This window comes from Pseudochaenichthys georgianus, chromosome 18 (assembly GCF_902827115.2).
Source record: "Pseudochaenichthys georgianus chromosome 18, fPseGeo1.2, whole genome shotgun sequence".
NCBI classification, from domain to species: domain Eukaryota; kingdom Metazoa; phylum Chordata; class Actinopteri; order Perciformes; family Channichthyidae; genus Pseudochaenichthys; species Pseudochaenichthys georgianus.
Genome location: NC_047520.1, coordinates 288,529 through 307,644, shown reverse-complemented (window position 1 = coordinate 307,644; position 19,116 = coordinate 288,529). Strand labels below are relative to the sequence as shown.

Below are 19,116 nucleotides of genomic sequence, written 5' to 3'. Positions count from 1 at the left end.
CAAAGCTCTTCAGATGTTCATTGCTGTCGGACGTTCAGAGCATTCCATGGAATATAACAACAAGTGTGTCTCGAGCCGCTTTCTCAAACGTACCCCACCTTTAAGGGGGGTAGGTAAGGTAGGTTTAAATTACCCTTTAAGTTAAACAAGTACAATTGTAATAATAACAAACAAATAAATACAAATTAAATGAAAGGTGAAAAATAAGTAGAAAAATATTTTAAAATAAATTAAAATAGTAGATGACGCCTATGTTTACGTTCCTGTACGCCTGTCTCTAGCCCCGCCTCTTTGATGACATCATCACGGTGATGAAAGTCGGCGCTGTGATTGGTCGATGAGCGAAGTGACGAATCAGTTATGAGCTAATCTGAAGGAGATGATCCTCCAACTCATGGTATCAGTTTACACACACACACACACACACACACACACACACACACACACACACACACACACACACACACACACACACACACACACACACACACACACACACACACACACACACACACACACACACACACACACACACACACACACACACACACACACACACACACACACACACACACACACACACAGGTTAGTGTGTTTACAGCAATGTTCCTCAGTTTTTCACTTAATCTGAGAAAAAACACAAAATCCTGAATATCTTTTATTCGTCCTTTAAAGTGCTTTATTACATTCTAAACACCTCAGGTCCTTCTTTTCAGGTATCAAATAGATATTAATCATTATAATTAGTAGCATTGCTACTCTCTAAATACGGACCATAAAGGAACAAATACATGTTGTATATTTGTATTTATCGTTTTGGGGTAAATGTAGTGTTTATTAAAATGCATGACATTTAAATAAATAGTGTTTTTAAAGTCGGTCCTGACGGTCCAACGTGATTTCACCTGTGAGGTTTAGCATGCTTTAAAGCATCTTATTGTTTCTCAGTGCACTTTTTAATTGTAATAAAAGCGTTTGATTGGGAAAATAAATATAAAACATAATAATAATAATAATAATTTAAAGACAATTAATAATATTTGGAATGGAAAGTCCATGTTTTTTTCTTTCTCTTATATTACATTTAATTATTTTTGATTAAATTATCTTTTTATTTACTTGTTTATTTTATGATATGCTCTCATAGGTCTTTAAAGTGTATTATTCTAAATGAAACGACATGTTTATTATCACACCACAGGGTATCACAGAGTCAATGGAGCCGAGTCACCTCTACCGGACCGAGAGGAACCCTCTCACCGAGACACCTCTACCGGACCGGGAGGAACCCTCTCACCGAGACACCTCTACCGGACCGGGAGGAACCCTCTCACCGAGACACCTCTACCGGACCGGGAGGAACCCTCTCACCGAGACACCTCTACCGGACCGGGAGGAACCCTCTCACCGAGACACCTCTACCGGACCGGGAGGAACCCTCTCACCGAGACACAACAAACAAACAACAACAAACAGCTGGTACCGGCCCGGCCTGTCGGTACCGGCAGACACACACACACACGCACGCACGCACACTCACACGCACGCACACTCTCTCACACACACACACACACACACACACACACACACACACACACACACACACACTTGGTCAGAGTCAGAAAGTTTGGGGTGGGGGCGCTACTGAGCCCCACACACACACATTTCTCTCTCTCACACACACGCACGCACACACGCACGCACGCACACACGGTAAACTAAACTTTACTCACTAATTTAGTCCTCTTTGTAAGTTTCCCCGGGATGACGTCACTTCGGAGAGAGAGAGAGGCCGCGGCGGGGCGGAGAGTCCCGGCCGAAAACCAGGGTCTATGTCCGGCTGTGATTCTGACCCAGAGCCGGTCCCTGGTTGGCTCCGGTTCTTCTGTTAGGGGGTGATTGGGGGGAGGGGGGGGATAGTGACGGTAAACCGAAGAGTTACCGGAGAGTTAGAAACTTTAGAGAAAGAGAGGAAAGAGAGAGAGAGAGAGGCTGGCCGGGGCCTGGCCGCGCGGCGGTGTGCGAATGCGCGTCCCCGTGACGGAGGAAGGGGGGGGGGAGACAGAGAGAGGCTGACCCGGAGAGAGGGGCCTGAATCCCCGCCCCGAGAGAGCCTCGACCCGCCCCTCCTCCAGAGGGAGGGCTCACTCTGACACACATTCAGAAAACTTACTTTAGAAACTGTGGGAAACTTTCATCTGGTCCAAAAACGCTTCATATAAACCTCAATAACGCAGTCTCATCTGAACACACACACACGCACACGCGCACGCGCGCACACACACACACACACACACACACACACACACACACACACACACACACACACACACACACACACACACACACACACACACACACACACACACACATTAAACTTATATTTTGAGTTTTAGTCAACCTAAACTACCAGCAAATGTTATCACTATTAAATGCATCCAGAATAAATGACTTAGAAGAGACTTAGAAGTCATTTAAAAAGATCCCGCTATTTTAAAGTTGTATTTGGTTTTAAAGAACACACACAATTAACAGATATATTTTGAAATTAAGTCAGACTTAAACATTCAAAATGTGAAATTTTTATTAAATCCATCACAAATAAATGACCGTAAATCCATTAGAAGTCAAATCAAAAAGTCGCTCCTGAACCTGCCTGAGAGTTTCGCTAGTTCAAAGTTTTATTTGGTTTTAAAATAATTAATTTACATTTTATTGTAGAAATACTCGATACATTGTGAAAATGAGCTCCTGATAGTTGATTCGGCATACTTTTAATGTGAATAAAATATAATTAAATAAAGGGCTTTATACACAAATATCATCATTAAAACAGCGAAAAACTTTCATCTCATCAAAAACAATGCTTCATATAAACCTCTATAACTCAGTCACGTCTAGTCACACACAATTAACAGATACCTTTTGTAATTAACTTAAACTCTCAAAATGTAAAATTTGTATTAAAACATCACACAAAAATGTAAATCCAGTTTGAAGTCATATAAGTCAAGACGCTCCTGAACCTGCCTGAGAATCTCGCTAAATCACCACATGTGAAAGTGAGCTTTAAATAGTAACATCCGGCTTTCTTCGAACAGACAGAAACATCATCATTATTAAATCCATCCGGAATAAATGACTGTAAATTACTGCAGCCAAATTAGGCAATAATTGGCCTAATGGCCGCCTAATTTGACAAAGTGCTGATTCTGCATAATTATATTATTGATGCATTAACTTCTTAACCAGCTGGTAATGGTGGAGTTTATTTTTTATAAAGTATAGTGACTTTTCAAATACATGCAGTGCAGAGAAAAATGAATGAGAAATACTACAGTGACGTTCAGCGCCTCATAATTAAACTGAAGTAAATGTTCCTTTCAGGTAAACACGTGTTCATCACCTGAGTTTCTGTGTGTTCCTGTCAAACATTACGAGTTTCTGACTGTGTGTGTGTGTGTGTGTGTGTGTGTGTGTGTGTGTGTGTGTGTTCCTGTCAAACATTACGAGTTTCTGACTGTGTGTGTTTGTCTTTCACACACACACATGAAAGACGGCCGTAACTCCTATAATAAAACCCTGGTCCACAGAGATGTAATGACAGAGAGTCACCGGAGGGGCGCTGCTGTTCTACTGCAGTTGATGTTTGAAATGAAGTACTTTGGCGCCCCCTGTGGGCTAAACATGGAAATTACACCAGGTCATTTGTGATCATCTCAATTTAGCGGAAAAAAACAATTTTTCTCAATAAATACAATTGTAAAAATTAAAAGTACAATAACTATATTAATAATTATTTTATTTTATTGTATTTAATACACAATATATATGTTTCCAGCTACTTTCTCAGCTCCTTATTATTTTCTTTTAATATTTGTTTGTGGAAATACATATGACAAACTAAAGTATTATTATAATGCTGCTGAAAAATATTAGTGTTAATAAATATTTGAAATATGAAAAAACTATGTATATAAACAAATTATTATACTTTTTTATTTATATTTATTGTTATAATTATGAATTATATTATTATTTTTGTAACTCATATTTTTTATATTCTAACATTGATTTCCTGTGTGCTATGATGAGTTAGTTTCCTCCAGGGAAAATGGAACAATTTCGTTTAGTTTATAACTGTTCTTCTGAAGAAAGACACTTCTTGGGATCTGTAATATAAAAAAAGCCCTTACACATTTCTGTGAAAATACTCAAGAAAACCGATTCAGCGTTGGAGAAATGCTGCCTGTTTACGTGACTGAAAACATTTAGTGCCTTGGAAACAAATATGTAAACAAATATTCCTCACAGGAAACATTTAAAATGCAATCAGACACTTACACACACATGTACACACATGTACACACACACACACACACACACACACACACACACACACACACACACACACACACACACACACACACACACACACACACACACACACACACACACACACACACACACACACACACACACACACACACACACACACACACACACATTAAACTTATATTTTGAGTTTTAGTCAACCTAAACTACCAGCAAATGTTATCACTATTAAATGCATCCAGAATAAATGACTTAGAAGAGACTTAGAAGTCATTTAAAAAGATCCCGCTATTTTAAAGTTGTATTTGGTTTTAAAGAACACACACAATTAACAGATATATTTTGAAATTAAGTCAGACTTAAACATTCAAAATGTGAAATTTTTATTAAATCCATCACAAATAAATGACCGTAAATCCATTAGAAGTCAAATCAAAAAGTCGCTCCTGAACCTGCCTGAGAGTTTCGCTAGTTCAAAGTTTTATTTGGTTTTAAAATAATTAATTTACATTTTATTGTAGAAATACTCGATACATTGTGAAAATGAGCTCCTGATAGTTGATTCGGCATACTTTTAATGTGAATAAAATATAATTAAATAAAGGGCTTTATACACAAATATCATCATTAAAACAGCGAAAAACTTTCATCTCATCAAAAACAATGCTTCATATAAACCTCTATAACTCAGTCACGTCTAGTCACACACAATTAACAGATACCTTTTGTAATTAACTTAAACTCTCAAAATGTAAAATTTGTATTAAAACATCACACAAAAATGTAAATCCAGTTTGAAGTCATATAAGTCAAGACACTCCTGAACCTGCCTGAGAATCTCGCTAAATCACCACATGTGAAAGTGAGCTTTAAATAGTAACATCCGGCTTTCTTCGAACAGACAGAAACATCATCATTATTAAATCCATCCGGAATAAATGACTGTAAATTACTGCAGCCAAATTAGGCAATAATTGGCCTAATGGCCGCCTAATTTGACAAAGTGCTGATTCTGCATAATTATATTATTGATGCATTAACTTCTTAACCAGCTGGTAATGGTGGAGTTTATTTTTTATAAAGTATAGTGACTTTTCAAATACATGCAGTGCAGAGAAAAATGAATGAGAAATACTACAGTGACGTTCAGCGCCTCATAATTAAACTGAAGTAAATGTTCCTTTCAGGTAAACACGTGTTCATCACCTGAGTTTCTGTGTGTTCCTGTCAAACATTACGAGTTTCTGACTGTGTGTGTGTGTGTGTGTGTGTGTGTGTGTGTGTGTGTGTGTGTGTGTGTGTTCCTGTCAAACATTACGAGTTTCTGACTGTGTGTGTTTGTCTTTCACACACACACATGAAAGACGGCCGTAACTCCTATAATAAAACCCTGGTCCACAGAGATGTAATGACAGAGAGTCACCGGAGGGGCGCTGCTGTTCTACTGCAGTTGATGTTTGAAATGAAGTACTTTGGCGCCCCCTGTGGGCTAAACATGGGAATTACACCAGGTCATTTGTGATCATCTCAATTTAGCGGAAAAAAACAATTTTTCTCAATAAATACAATTGTAAAAATTAAAAGTACAATAACTATATTAATAATTATTTTATTTTATTGTATTTAATACACAATATATATGTTTCCAGCTACTTTCTCAGCTCCTTATTATTTTCTTTTAATATTTGTTTGTGGAAATACATATGACAAACTAAAGTATTATTATAATGCTGCTGAAAAATATTAGTGTTAATAAATATTTGAAATATGAAAAAACTATGTATATAAACAAATTATTATACTTTTTTATTTATATTTATTGTTATAATTATGAATTATATTATTATTTTTGTAACTCATATTTTTTATATTCTAACATTGATTTCCTGTGTGCTATGATGAGTTAGTTTCCTCCAGGGAAAATGGAACAATTTCGTTTAGTTTATAACTGTTCTTCTGAAGAAAGACACTTCTTGGGATCTGTAATATAAAAAAAGCCCTTACACATTTCTGTGAAAATACTCAAGAAAACCGATTCAGCGTTGGAGAAATGCTGCCTGTTTACGTGACTGAAAACATTTAGTGCCTTGGAAACAAATATGTAAACAAATATTCCTCACAGGAAACATTTAAAATGCAATCAGACACTTACACACACATGTACACACATGTACACACACACACACACACACACACACACACACACACACACACACACACACACACACACACACACACACACACACACACACACACACACACACACACACACACACACACACACACACACACACACACACACACACACACACACACACACACACACTTCTTATGTGCAGACCAAGAAAATTTCCAACTTTGATAAAAACACAAAAATACAGTTTAATGATATATTTTCTTAACAGTGCAGAATTGTTAACTTAATAAAAATTCAAAATATTTTTACATTTTGTCCCCTACATTTTCTATATAACTTAACATTTGTCTCAAAATATTGTACTATTAAAAAATTATTCAATCAACATTTTGTAACTGAAATATTTCAATTTACAATTATTAACAATTTACAAATATATCAGTTATTACAGTTTTTCCTGAAATATTTAGAGTTTTTTTTCATCAGTAATCTAGGTATTTTTTTCCAGAAATATTACGTTTTCCTCCAAAAAATATATTTCTATTTATTAAATTATTACGAAATTTCTTTCCATATTACTTTTTTTCTTGTCTAATTTCCAAAAGAGCTGCCTCGTTGGTTCAGGTTGAAAAGCTTTCGTCCAATCAGGTGCCTCGTAGCACAACCATTAAGTGTCCAATGTTTGTAAGTGTGGTGGTATGCAAGAGAAGCAGAGAAACATATGGATTGATTTGTGCACAAAGACATAAAGAATTATTATAATCGTACTGCTTTAAGTTCAGAGCACCTTTGAATAAATAAATACAACTAATATACTAAATATACAAAAAGATAAAGTAGATTCTCTGCAATCTCCCAAAAAGGCATTTTGGTGAAAAATTAACTATAAATATCTTTGTTAAGAGATATGAGAATTTCTATACGAGCCTCCCTGTTGGTCTAGCTGTCATCCAATGAGATAGTTTCTCCTGGAATACAAAAACAAATTTGTCTCAAACAATCATTTTTTCCCCAAATATGTCGAGCTTCCGTCCAATCAGGAGCCTCGTAGCACAGCCATTAAGTGTCCTATGCTAGGGAAGTGTACCATCATGGTTTAGGGGGAAATTGGGTGTTGGATTGAGTCTTCGTAATAAAAAATGCCACCAAACTAGTCAAGCCTTCGTCCAATCAGGTGCCTCCTACAATCCCAAGAGTACCGTCATGGTTAAACTTTAAGGGAACAAAATAGAAGAACCTTTCAAAATATGCCGACAAACTAATCAAGCTTTCGTCCAATCAGGTGCTTCGTAGGACACCCAAAAACTGTCCAATGCTCGTAGTGTACCATCATGGTTTAGGGGGACATTCGGCCTCGGACAGCCAACAGTTGGCGTTCTTCCTGCGGCACAAATACACATTTTGCTGAACTTTTTTAATAATAAAATAAAATAACGTTCCATCCAGGCTTCGTCCAATCAGGAGCCTCGTAGCACAGCCATTAAGTGTCCAATGCTAGGGAAGTGCACCATCATGGTTTAGGGGTACATTGGATCTTCGCAATAAAATAGAAAAACGTTTCCAAATCGTCCAATCAGGTGCCTGCTACCACTCCCAGAGTACCGTCATGGTTTAGGGGGACATTGGGTGTTGGATTTGGTCTTCGTAATGAAATAGAAGGACGTTTCCAGCTATGCCGACAAACTAATCAAGCTTCCGTTCAATCATGTGCCCCATCAAGCGTCCAATGCTAGTAAGTGTCCTTTGGAAGTGTACCATCATGGTTTAGGGGGACATTGGGCTGTTTCTCCAGCGGTTCAGTGATATAGCGGCGGCGATGGACCCCCGGCGGCCGGACAGCGAGGTGCGTGCTTCCCTCAGGTTGTCCCTGAACCTGCGGGTGGAGTAGTAGTACAGCACCGGGTTGATGCCGCTGTTGGACGCCGCCATGCACAGCGTCACGGCGACCACCCTCTGCAGCAGCGCCGTGACATCGCAGCTCCAGCCGGCAAACGTGGCGTGAAGATGCACCGAGCGCATCACGTGGTAAGGCAGGAAACACACCACGAATGTCACCATCACCATAGCGACCAGGTGTACGGAGCGCCGGCGGTTGCATTGGCGAAGTCGTGCGGACGGACCCTCGGTGCCATGGAGGCTTGAGCGTCTGTTGAGGCAGCGCACGATCCGACTGTAGCTCAGCACGATGGTGAGGAAGGGAAGCAGGAAACCGATCAACAGTGCCACGTAGTTCATGATCAGAACCGTCTGCGATAAGGAGCGAGTCGGAGGGTCGAAGCAGCGATAAACCCCCGACCTGAGAGAAGGAACAAATCAAAAGCGATGTTTTGTATGTTCAAAATAAAGTATTTTGGGTAGGGGATAGGTATTTTCTTTCCTTTGACAGACACATTGTTCTGTACTTTGTTTAATGTGCTGAAAGTGCCTTGTCTGCAAAATAACAAATGACATGATTTTAATAAAGTAGGAAGTGAGAAGTAAACTTTGCCAAAGGTGTGAATGTGTAATGAAACCTAAATGTCAATATTAGACATAAATTGCACAAAAGGTAATGGTGGCGACATTATATAATAATTATATAACATTTTATTTTATATATATATATATTTATAATGTATTTAATGAAAGATTAACAATACAAATCTAAAGGGGCGTTAATAATAAAGTACTTTGCCGCCCTCTGCAGGCTAGAAATGGGTAAAACTAATGAAGGTGCATATGTTATGAAAATGTAATTATTACACTTAAAATGCACAAAAGGTAATGGTGGTGACATCATCTCATTATTATATTAAATTTGATTTTATATTTTTTACAATGTATTATATTAAAGCTCAACAATAAAAAACATACAAATAAAAAGTAATATTCATTTTTTAGGATTTCTTTTTTGTTTTATTAATTTTTCAAATGTAATTGATACAGAAAATAAAATACATCAAAATGAAAGAACACATTTTACGTTTATTATTTCCTGTCTCACCTGCAGATCCTCCCCTGGAGCAGGAAGGGTGCGGAGGCCACGCCCACAAGCAACCAAACTCCCAAACAGACCAATAGGGCTTTAGTGGGCGTGGCCAGAGTGCGATGACGCAGGGGGCGTGTCACCGCGAGCCACCGGAGCACGCTCAGTAGAGTCAGGAAGAGGATGCTAGGCGGGAAACTATTCTGTTTATATTATTTTAATATTACAACTTCTCTTCTAGAAATACCACATGTGTTTATGTCCTGAGACTATTGAATATTTCTTAAAATATTGCTAATAATTCCATCTTTTTCTGAAGATATGAATAATTTTAAAACCCAAATAAATATATAAACTTCTTTCGTGAAATGGTTAAGAAAAAAAAAAACAGATATATATATATATATATATGGCAAGTTCAATTTTACAAAAAATGTAGGATTTTCTTTTATAACGAAATATTTCCTGAACATTTTTAGATTTAATTCTCAAAATTGTTAATTTTTTTCCCAAGTCAAAGCCATATTTATTTTGAAAAAGGGTATGCGATATTCCTCTAACTATATAGATACTTATTTTGTTTCTCTAATATTACACACATCTACTTTAAGTGTTCAAATGTACTTCAGTGTTTGTTACCTCGTGTACAGGTTGACGTAGAAGCAGTAGACGTAGAGTCTGCACAGCCAATCAGAAAAAATCCAGACGCGTTCATTGAAGTAATAATGAAGCCTCAGAGGCAGCGTGAGCGAGAAGCTGAAGTCTGATAGGGCGAGGTTCGTCATGACGACACAGGAGGCGGAGCTTCTGTGGGGGAAAAGGAAGAGATTACATGTGTATTATTGTTTTTTCAACACTTTTATAACAATACTAAAAATACTAATATTATTATTTTAAAACACTATTATTATTATTAACATGACTTTTTTTGTTAAATTATTATTATTATGATTATCATTAACACTATTATATATATTTGTAATATCATTCTTTAACATTTTCATAATCATAATTATTTCATTTATTTTTCAACACTATTATTATTATTATTATTATTTTTATTATTATTTTTATGTTATTCATTTTCTTTGGAGATTTTGAAAGATGTTTTCTCATAAATGAAGCTCAACAGGAGGAACAAACGTAAGGTTTTGTAGAATATGATCTTTTCTTAAAGCATATTTGAAACAAAAACCAATAATGACGTCTCCCAGTGAGAGCTGCGTTCCTTCATTAGTTTTGTAAATAAAAAGTACAAATATCAAATTATAACCTTCATTTTGTGACAGGTGTAGACGCTGCTGTCTGAATGTTCGAGAGGGAAGTAAATATTATTATATATGATAATAGAACAGGAGTTACAGCAGCTCTGTGTGCCAGAGAGGCGTTAGTGTTGAGATGCAGTTTAATGCAAAGCGTCTCTTCTGAACGGTGTGATAATATCTGACCTCTGGGAAACTGGAGAGATCATTTGTTTCTAACGACAGTGTGATATCTGTGTGTGAACACACACATTAGGATCCTGCACACTGTGAACTGTGCCGAAATACAAAATTATGAAAACACTAAAACAAATAAAACAAATATTAAATAACAATAATTAAAAAAATAAAGATAATAGCAAAAATAATAATAAATACAATTAAGAAATAGAAAGAGATTTAGGAAAATGTAAATATATAAATAAAAATCATAAAGCTGAAAACATGATGTTGTTGATTTGCATAAAACACAAACTGGTTATTGGTGTTTTATCTGAACGGTAAATCACCTGAACGAGGGACGTGTTTGTGTTCTTCTTTATTATTATTATATGTATTTATTATTATTGTGTATTTACCTGCGGCTCCACTGCAGGATGAAGACGACGAGCGCCCCCCCGTTACAGATCAGGGTGACAGGGAACAGCAGCAGGTAGGTGACGCTGTACGCCAGGTACTTAAAGGAGTCCTCGGAACACCCCCCCACTGACGAGCTGTTACTCAGGCACGCTGAAAAGACAGATTGTAAGAGAAGTGCAAAGATTTCCAAATAAAAGTCTTAATTATTCAATTAAAAAAATCAATTGAAAATGTTGAGGACAAGAAAGTGATATCTCATGAATTCAAGACAGAATAAATTCAATATTTGATGAAAACTATTGTGAATAATTTGTAATTTTCAAGTAAAAAAAAGTAAAAATTGTGTGATAATTTGAAGGAAAAAAACAATCAAGAACAGAAAGAGAAGTTTTGATTGTTAAAGAAAAAAACCTCAATTAAATGTTGAGAAAAGTGAAATATATTTATGAATCAATAGTTTACATTTTTAAGGAAAAAACTTTTGTAAATATAAAAACCCATTTTATCTCAGGAAAATAAATTTGAGCAAAGCCAAAGATTTTGGAGAAAAAAAGTCTTAATAATTTCCTTATTTGGAAAAGAAAGATAAACATATTTTAAGAACAAATATCAAACGGATTACAAAAACCGTTTCAAATATTTCTACGAGTTTTCTGACGTGTCATGTTTATATATGCTAATGAGGCTAATGAGGCTAATGATGCTAATGATGCTAATGCTAATGCTTTGGTAGCAGTAGCAAAAACTAATTCCCACAAGTATTTTCCAGGTGTGTCTAAAACAAATGTTATTTCTGTAATGTGAATACCAGGAAACTGTGTGTGTGTGTGTGTGTGTGTCTGTGTGTGTGTGTGTTAAACAAAGCAGTCCTTGTTAGTAAAACACCTGCTGACAGGAACACACCTGCTGACAGTATTTGAATGAGGAGTTTCACTATTTGGGTTTTAATGGATTTATTGTTCGCTTCTTGTTCGTCATGAAGGACGCTAGTTGTCTCTATGATCGTTGTATGTGCGTTAATGCAGCTCTTTTTGTCTATTTGTGGTCATTTCCAGAAGTTTAGTGAGTTTATGGAAATTATTTTGAGTGTTTTGTGAAGTTTTCGTAGTTACAGTTTTTTGCAGTTTTTTTGAGGCCATTTAGTATATCGTTAGTCACTCTTTGTGGTCTGGAGTCTTTTTGTAGTTATTTATAGTTTCTTTATGTCCATTAATAACGTGTTGTTGTCGTTATGAGTCTCTTGTTAGTGAATTGGTGCCTCGTTGTCATCCTTTAATGTGTTTGTGTGGTCGTTTAGTGGACACTAAGTGGGCTTTTGATGTTGTTTCAGGTCCCTTTGATGTTGTTTCAGGTCCCTTTGATGTTGTTTTAGGTCCCTTTGATGTTGTTTCAGGTCCCTTTGATGTTGTTTCCGGTCCCTTTGATGTTGTGTCCGGTCCCTTTGATGTTGTTTTAGGTCCCTTTGATGTTGTTTTTGTGTCTTTACAGTTGCTTTGTGTTTTTTCCTCTCATTAAACCTCTCATTAAACACGTTCTCCACAGCTGACGAGGAGCAGATGTTTATTAAAGTGTGTGTTCGCTGCGTTTCCTCTGAGTTTCTGCAGCACCGCCTGTGAAAAGTGTTTACGCTGAAGCTCGAATAAGAATGTCCGACATACACACAGCGCGACCTCCGACCTCTGTTTTTATATCTACGGTCACTGGACATGCACTCTGAGATTAAACTTCAACCTCTCCACATGTCTGATTTAAGACCGTTTAGAAATGCCTTTTTAGTCTTTCTGAGAGTTCTGGTTTCTGTGGTAACTCTGAGTCACTTTAAAGAGGCTCTCTCATGATGTCTGTGGTTTCCCCTCTCCTGTCGTGTGTTAGGTTTTAGTGGAGGTAAATGGTCTGCAACCGTCCTCTTTAACCTGTTCAGCCCTGAGCCTGTTTTCCAGGTCTCAGGCTCGAAAAGGACATTCCCCGAACAAATGACCATATCTTCTAAAAGAGTTACATTAATAATCTTTTTTCTCAAAGTAATAATAAACCTGTGAGTTGGATGTAGAAAATTCAGAATCAATATAGACATAAAACAAACTTCTAACGCAAACTAGCGTCCTATTATTTTGACTTTTGACACATTAAGTACATTTTGCTGATAAAACTTCCACTATTTATAATTAACCAACATTTTAAAAACTTTTACTTATATTCGAGTATTTTAACCCAACGAGACCTCTGTTAGCGTTAGCGGTTAGCTCCGTTATTTATTTCGGCAGGACTCAGCTAACAGCTAACGCTAACTAGCCTCCTAGCACTTTAATTAAATGTAGCTGATACAACTTCTGCTAGTAAACTTTTTTGTTTACATAAATATTTGTATTTCTAAGTTGTTTTGTGTTATATCTCAAGTTCATTCACAATATTAATAATGTAAATGCAAAATAAAGTAAACACATAATGCAGGTAAGGTTATTAGAAACATCATCATTAATAAAACTAAGCTAATTATGTCATTTTTATAGAATAGACATGATGGACGTTCTTTACTTGGACTTTTTATACTTTAAGTACATTTTGTTGATAAAACTTCTACTACTTTAACTTGACCAACATTTGTGCGATTTGACTTGTATTTGAGTATTTTATCAACACAGTATTTAGATGTTTTCCCTGAAGTAAAATATCCGAGTAATCTTTCAAACATGTTTCTGCAACAGAGTTGAGTTTATACTGAAGCGAGACGATCCTCTGAGTGTTTAACAAACCACCTTGTAAGGCTCTGAATTTAAAGGATCTAAATATTAAAGGGCTTTATTTTGAAAGGTCGTCACTCACCGTTCATCCTGTCTTCATCTCTTTTTATTTCTTTTCATTTTTATTCTCCGTCCCTCCGTTTATCTTCTTCTCCTGCGGCGATAAACCCTGAGTGAGTGTCTGAGCGAGAGAGAGAGTGTGTGTGTGTGTAATGGATTTCCTGGGAAGTGGGCGGGCACACACACACACACACACACACACACACACACACACACACACACACACACACACACACACACACACACACACACACACACACACACACACACACACACACACACACACACACACACACACACACACACACACACACACACACACACACACACACACACACACACACACACACACACACACACACACACAAACAATCAGTTGCGGTCAGATTACTCTCTGGAATTGAAATGTGTCCTGAACCTATACAAGTGAAAACGTGACTGAACATGCTTCATATTTCTGCTGTTGACATTCTTCACTCACTCACACACACACACACACACACACACACACACACACACACACACGCACGCACGCACGCACGCACGCACGCACGCACGCACGCACACACACACACACACACACACACACACACACATACCATGTATACATCACTTCAGGGGACATTACATTGACTTACATTCAGTGCCATCGTGCGGAAGTTTGTCAAATGGCAGTAAGCATCCCACGTTATGTGTGTCCAAACATAGTCAGTAACCCTAATCCTAACCAAGTCTTCACCCTAAGATTAATGATCCCCCTTATGGGGACCTCCAATTTGTCCCCATAAGGGAGGCGAGTCCCCACACGTGACTGTGTAAACAGATTTAGGTCCTCACAAGTATAGTAATGCTAGGCCACACACACACACACACACACACACACACACACACACACACACACACACACACACACACACACACACACACACACACACACACACACACACACACACACACACACACACACACACACACACACACACACACACACACACACACACACACACACACACACACACACACACACACACACACACACACACACACACACACACACACACACACACACACACACACACACACACACACCTCGAGGCAATTTTTGTGAAATTGTTATAATTTTATATTTTTATATTCAATACATGTATTTGTAATACAGTCCTACAGCCAGCAGGTGGCAGCACAGGAGATTCATTTTGCATACAAATACTGTTTTTAGCGATTCCTCTTAGACAGGCGTGCCCAATACGTCGATCGCAAAGGTAGCGTGGGTAGATCGTGGCATCCTTACTATGGCATGTGCCACTTGATTGACGTACAGGTTCGCCAGTCTGAGTTGTGTTGTGACATAGGGGTTCATGCCGTTATGAGGGGGCCTCACCTCCTCATCTGAAGCGCAAATGCGGCGCACTATTATGCGCTTGTGCGGCCACTAGCACCACCCCCCCTGCTCGCGACACAGATGGTGCAGGGGCGGCCCTGGAGGTAGATCATTTGGGCGTGGTCATTTTAAAAGTGGCTCCCAAGCAGAAAACGTGTGGGCACCCCTGCTCTAAGAATTAAACACATCGGAGACCTTACATAATCCCACGCTGCTCAACGCCGTACGGTTTCTCTCTCGCTTAAATCTCTACGGTTCATCTTTTATATTCTTTTTCCAGCTGTAATGTTTCTCTTTTGCAAAACATCTCTAATGAATTTTTTTTTTTTAAGTATTAACCTGATTAAGTTTCACAACAATTACACACTTAGCAATAAAACAACAAATAAATAACTGTAACATTTCCCATCGTGGGAGTCTTTTATATTAGTTCACATTTAACAACAACAAAGAAGCTCTCAGTGAATATATATTACAATTATTTCTCTTATTATTAAAGTCACATGTGCTGGCATAAAAACCTATCATGGCTTCCGGTTGAGAAACGTCTGCAATCTCGTGTTATCACTTTTCTAAAACATTTCCAATTTAGCAAAAAAACATTTTTATATTCAAATAGTTTACACAAGAGACGAGCACGACCATAAGATAGACAAGCTACAGCAGGCATCTGCTGATTATGTCTTGAATGTTGTTGTATTATTGTTGTATTATTGTTGTATTATTGTTGTATTGTTTTAAGTGTCAGACCCCAGGGGGGTGTACTACGAAGCCGGATGTTCTCTTAGCGGCTAACTTCAGGGTAACTCCGGCTTTCCGGTCCTACGAAGCTGGTTCTCTTCTTAGCGGTTAGATCTCCATGGTAACTGATGCTGAGTGGCTAGCCTGCACTAAGTCCAGTCAGCATCAGTACCCGGATCAGAGTACACTGAGTCCAGTCAGCATCAGTACCCGGATCAGAGCACACTAAGTCCAGTCAGCATCAGTACCCGGATCAGAGTACACTGAGTCCAGTCCGCGGCACATCACCTCATGATGTATCACATGTCTCTGATCCGAGTCCCTGAGCGTGTCTGGCCGTGCAGCACTCACAGCGCCACAGACTGGATGAAGCATTATGTCAGCAACACGTTGAGGAAACTCTGAGTCAGAGGTGATGAGAGTCAGACGGTGTGTTAGACGGGCCGTGACATCATGAACCTGTTGATGGACGCATTCCAACACTTGCTCTGCTCCAGCTGTGTTCCCCTTGCAGCTGCAGCTCTGAGGCTTTGATCCTGATCAAGGGTTTCAGTCATGTTTAAAGTTTAACTTCTTCATGTGTCTGATATTAGAGTTCACTTTTCATTCAGGAAGTATGACGCTGCGCTGTGAGTAGCTTCTCCATGTCTGTGATTGGTCGAATGCTCCAGATCCCACCCTATCATGTGAACACCTAGCTAGAGAGGACACGGCTGGCTGAGCGATGCACTTGATGACCAGCGTCGTAGTACAGTTTAGCGAGAGCGCGTGTGTTTTGGATTAGGCCAACCGGCTAACTCAAACATATCCAGGTTAGGTTGAACCGGCTTCGTAGCACAATTTTGGTTAAATAATAACATTTATTTGACTTGCAATGCAGCTGACAAAACGTTTTTGTCAGTAAGTAACGTTTCAGTTACTTAAGAAAACAAGAACATATTTTTATTTAAAGTGTTGTACTGCACTCGGACCAACATTTTTAACAGAGTTGTAATGTATTTCATATTAATGGTCAGAGTCAGTACTATTCAAGAGGAATATAATATGTTAATCCTTCATCATTTTTGAATACAGTTCAACAAAAGCCTGAGCCGAATATAAGTCACTGTTATATCAAATTAAACCTCATTTTTTAATTATAAAGCAGAAAGAAAAGCACAATGCCTACAGTAAATCATATATCAATATACACTGATTTATTTGGCCAAATTTATTTACTGTATTTCCTTCTTTTCTTTGTTGGAATTGTTTTTATAATATTTATTATTATTTTTAAATATATTTAAATATTGAAATAAATACATTTCTAATAATATTTATATTTGTTCTCCTCCTAGCAGGCACTACATTCAATCATTGTGAAAACCCACCAGACTGACTCTAGAAGAAAATCCCAAATCATCCACAGCTGTTTTTTAAATGTTATTTATTTAGGGAAATGCAGAAAAATACTTTACAACCCTCCAATTTCAACCCTGACTCCGGGGTCCAGAGTTCCATCGTGTCCGACAGTCTGGCAATAACAAAGCAGCAGGGGGCAGCAGCGCTCTGACCCGCAGGAGCAGGGAATATAAACCAGCTTCACTTTATCATTGAATGCAGATTTCCTCAGTCAGCTGCTGTTGTTGTTGTTGTTGTTGTTGTTGTTTAGGTTGAGCAGCGGTCAGACGTGTTTACATGACCAATACAACCTTCGTTGTGTCCCTGAAAGCAGCGCCTCACAGAACTTGATAGGCCGGTCCCTTTGGATTCCCTTCATGAGACTATAGTTTCTTCAACTAGTTTCTCTCTGTGTTTTTAGTTATAGTTGTATTTGTATGCACCACGACACCGAGTCAAATCCCTCTTACGTTTCAGCCCCTATGATGATGGTCCTGGTTCTGGTTCTGATTGAGAGGATGTCAGTTGGGCTGAAGTTATATTGGTTTCCAATATAAGTGGACTTGGAGAGTGCATTGGTGTTACCGCCTGTTCTTTGGCTGAATATTATTAATATCTTTATCTATTTTAAATAAGCCTAATAAAGTAAAACTTCAAAAACAAATTAATGATTGAATGATTGACCTGGAGGATCTCACGAGGGATGAAGACGGTGACTAACATAAAGAGAAGAAGTCTGAGGTGTGGTTCAGTGGTTCTGTGGTTCTGTGGTTCTGTGGTAAAGAGTCATGTGACAGAAGTCCAGAGGGGATGTCCTGCTCAGAGACCCAGTGTGTTGTTGGGCCTGAGCGAAGACGGACCTCAGCTCCACGTTGAGAGCAGCTGGCGTTAGCTTCACACATAGTTTTGCTGATATAGGCTTAGTCTGTCGGGGGACATCGTACTTCCTCCTTCTCTCTGTCTGTCCCTGTGTCCTCTCATGTTCCATTAACCAGCTTCCCCACATGTCTCTCTTTGTGGTGTCTCTATACGCCGGGATCCGGAGTCATGCATGATCCTGCGGTCCTGTCCTATTATACACACATGCATTTCCAAACATTTGGACTACCTATGTTGCAAATGTATTATCTCTTCAATTTACACACGGCATCTATTGCACGTCTGTCCGTCCTGGGAGAGGGATCCCTCCTCTGCTGCTCTCCCTGAGGTTTCTCCATGTTCCCTTAAACTGTGGGGTTTCTCCGGAAGTGTTTCCTTGTACGATGTGAGGGTCTAAGGACAGAGGGTCTAAGGACAGAGGGTCTGAGGACAGATGGTCTGAGGACAGAGGGTCTAAGGACAGACGGTCTAAGGACAGACGGTGTAAGGACAGAGGGTCTAAGGACAGAGGGTCTGAGGACAGAGGGTCTAAGGACAGAGGGTCTGAGGACAGAGGGTCTAAGGACAGAGGGTCTAAGGACAGACGGTCTAAGGACAGACGGTGTAAGGACAGAGGGTCTAAGGACAGAGGGTCTGAGGACAGAGGGTCTAAGGAC

At 38.5% G+C, this 19,116-nt stretch overlaps 1 protein-coding gene across 1 annotated transcript; it reads right to left on the bottom strand.

The window, feature by feature from the left end:
* Positions 1-8,236: 8,236 nt before the first annotated feature.
* cysltr3 (cysteinyl leukotriene receptor 3) lies at positions 8,237-14,108 on the bottom strand. Its single transcript, XM_071206623.1, has 5 exons — positions 14,102-14,108; positions 11,278-11,428; positions 10,077-10,244; positions 9,456-9,623; positions 8,237-8,768 (listed from the first exon to the last, which is right to left on the bottom strand). The coding sequence occupies exons 1-5, from the start codon at positions 14,106-14,108 to the stop codon at positions 8,237-8,239; spliced, it is 1,026 nt and encodes a 341-aa protein (XP_071062724.1).
* Positions 14,109-19,116: the final 5,008 nt, after the last annotated feature.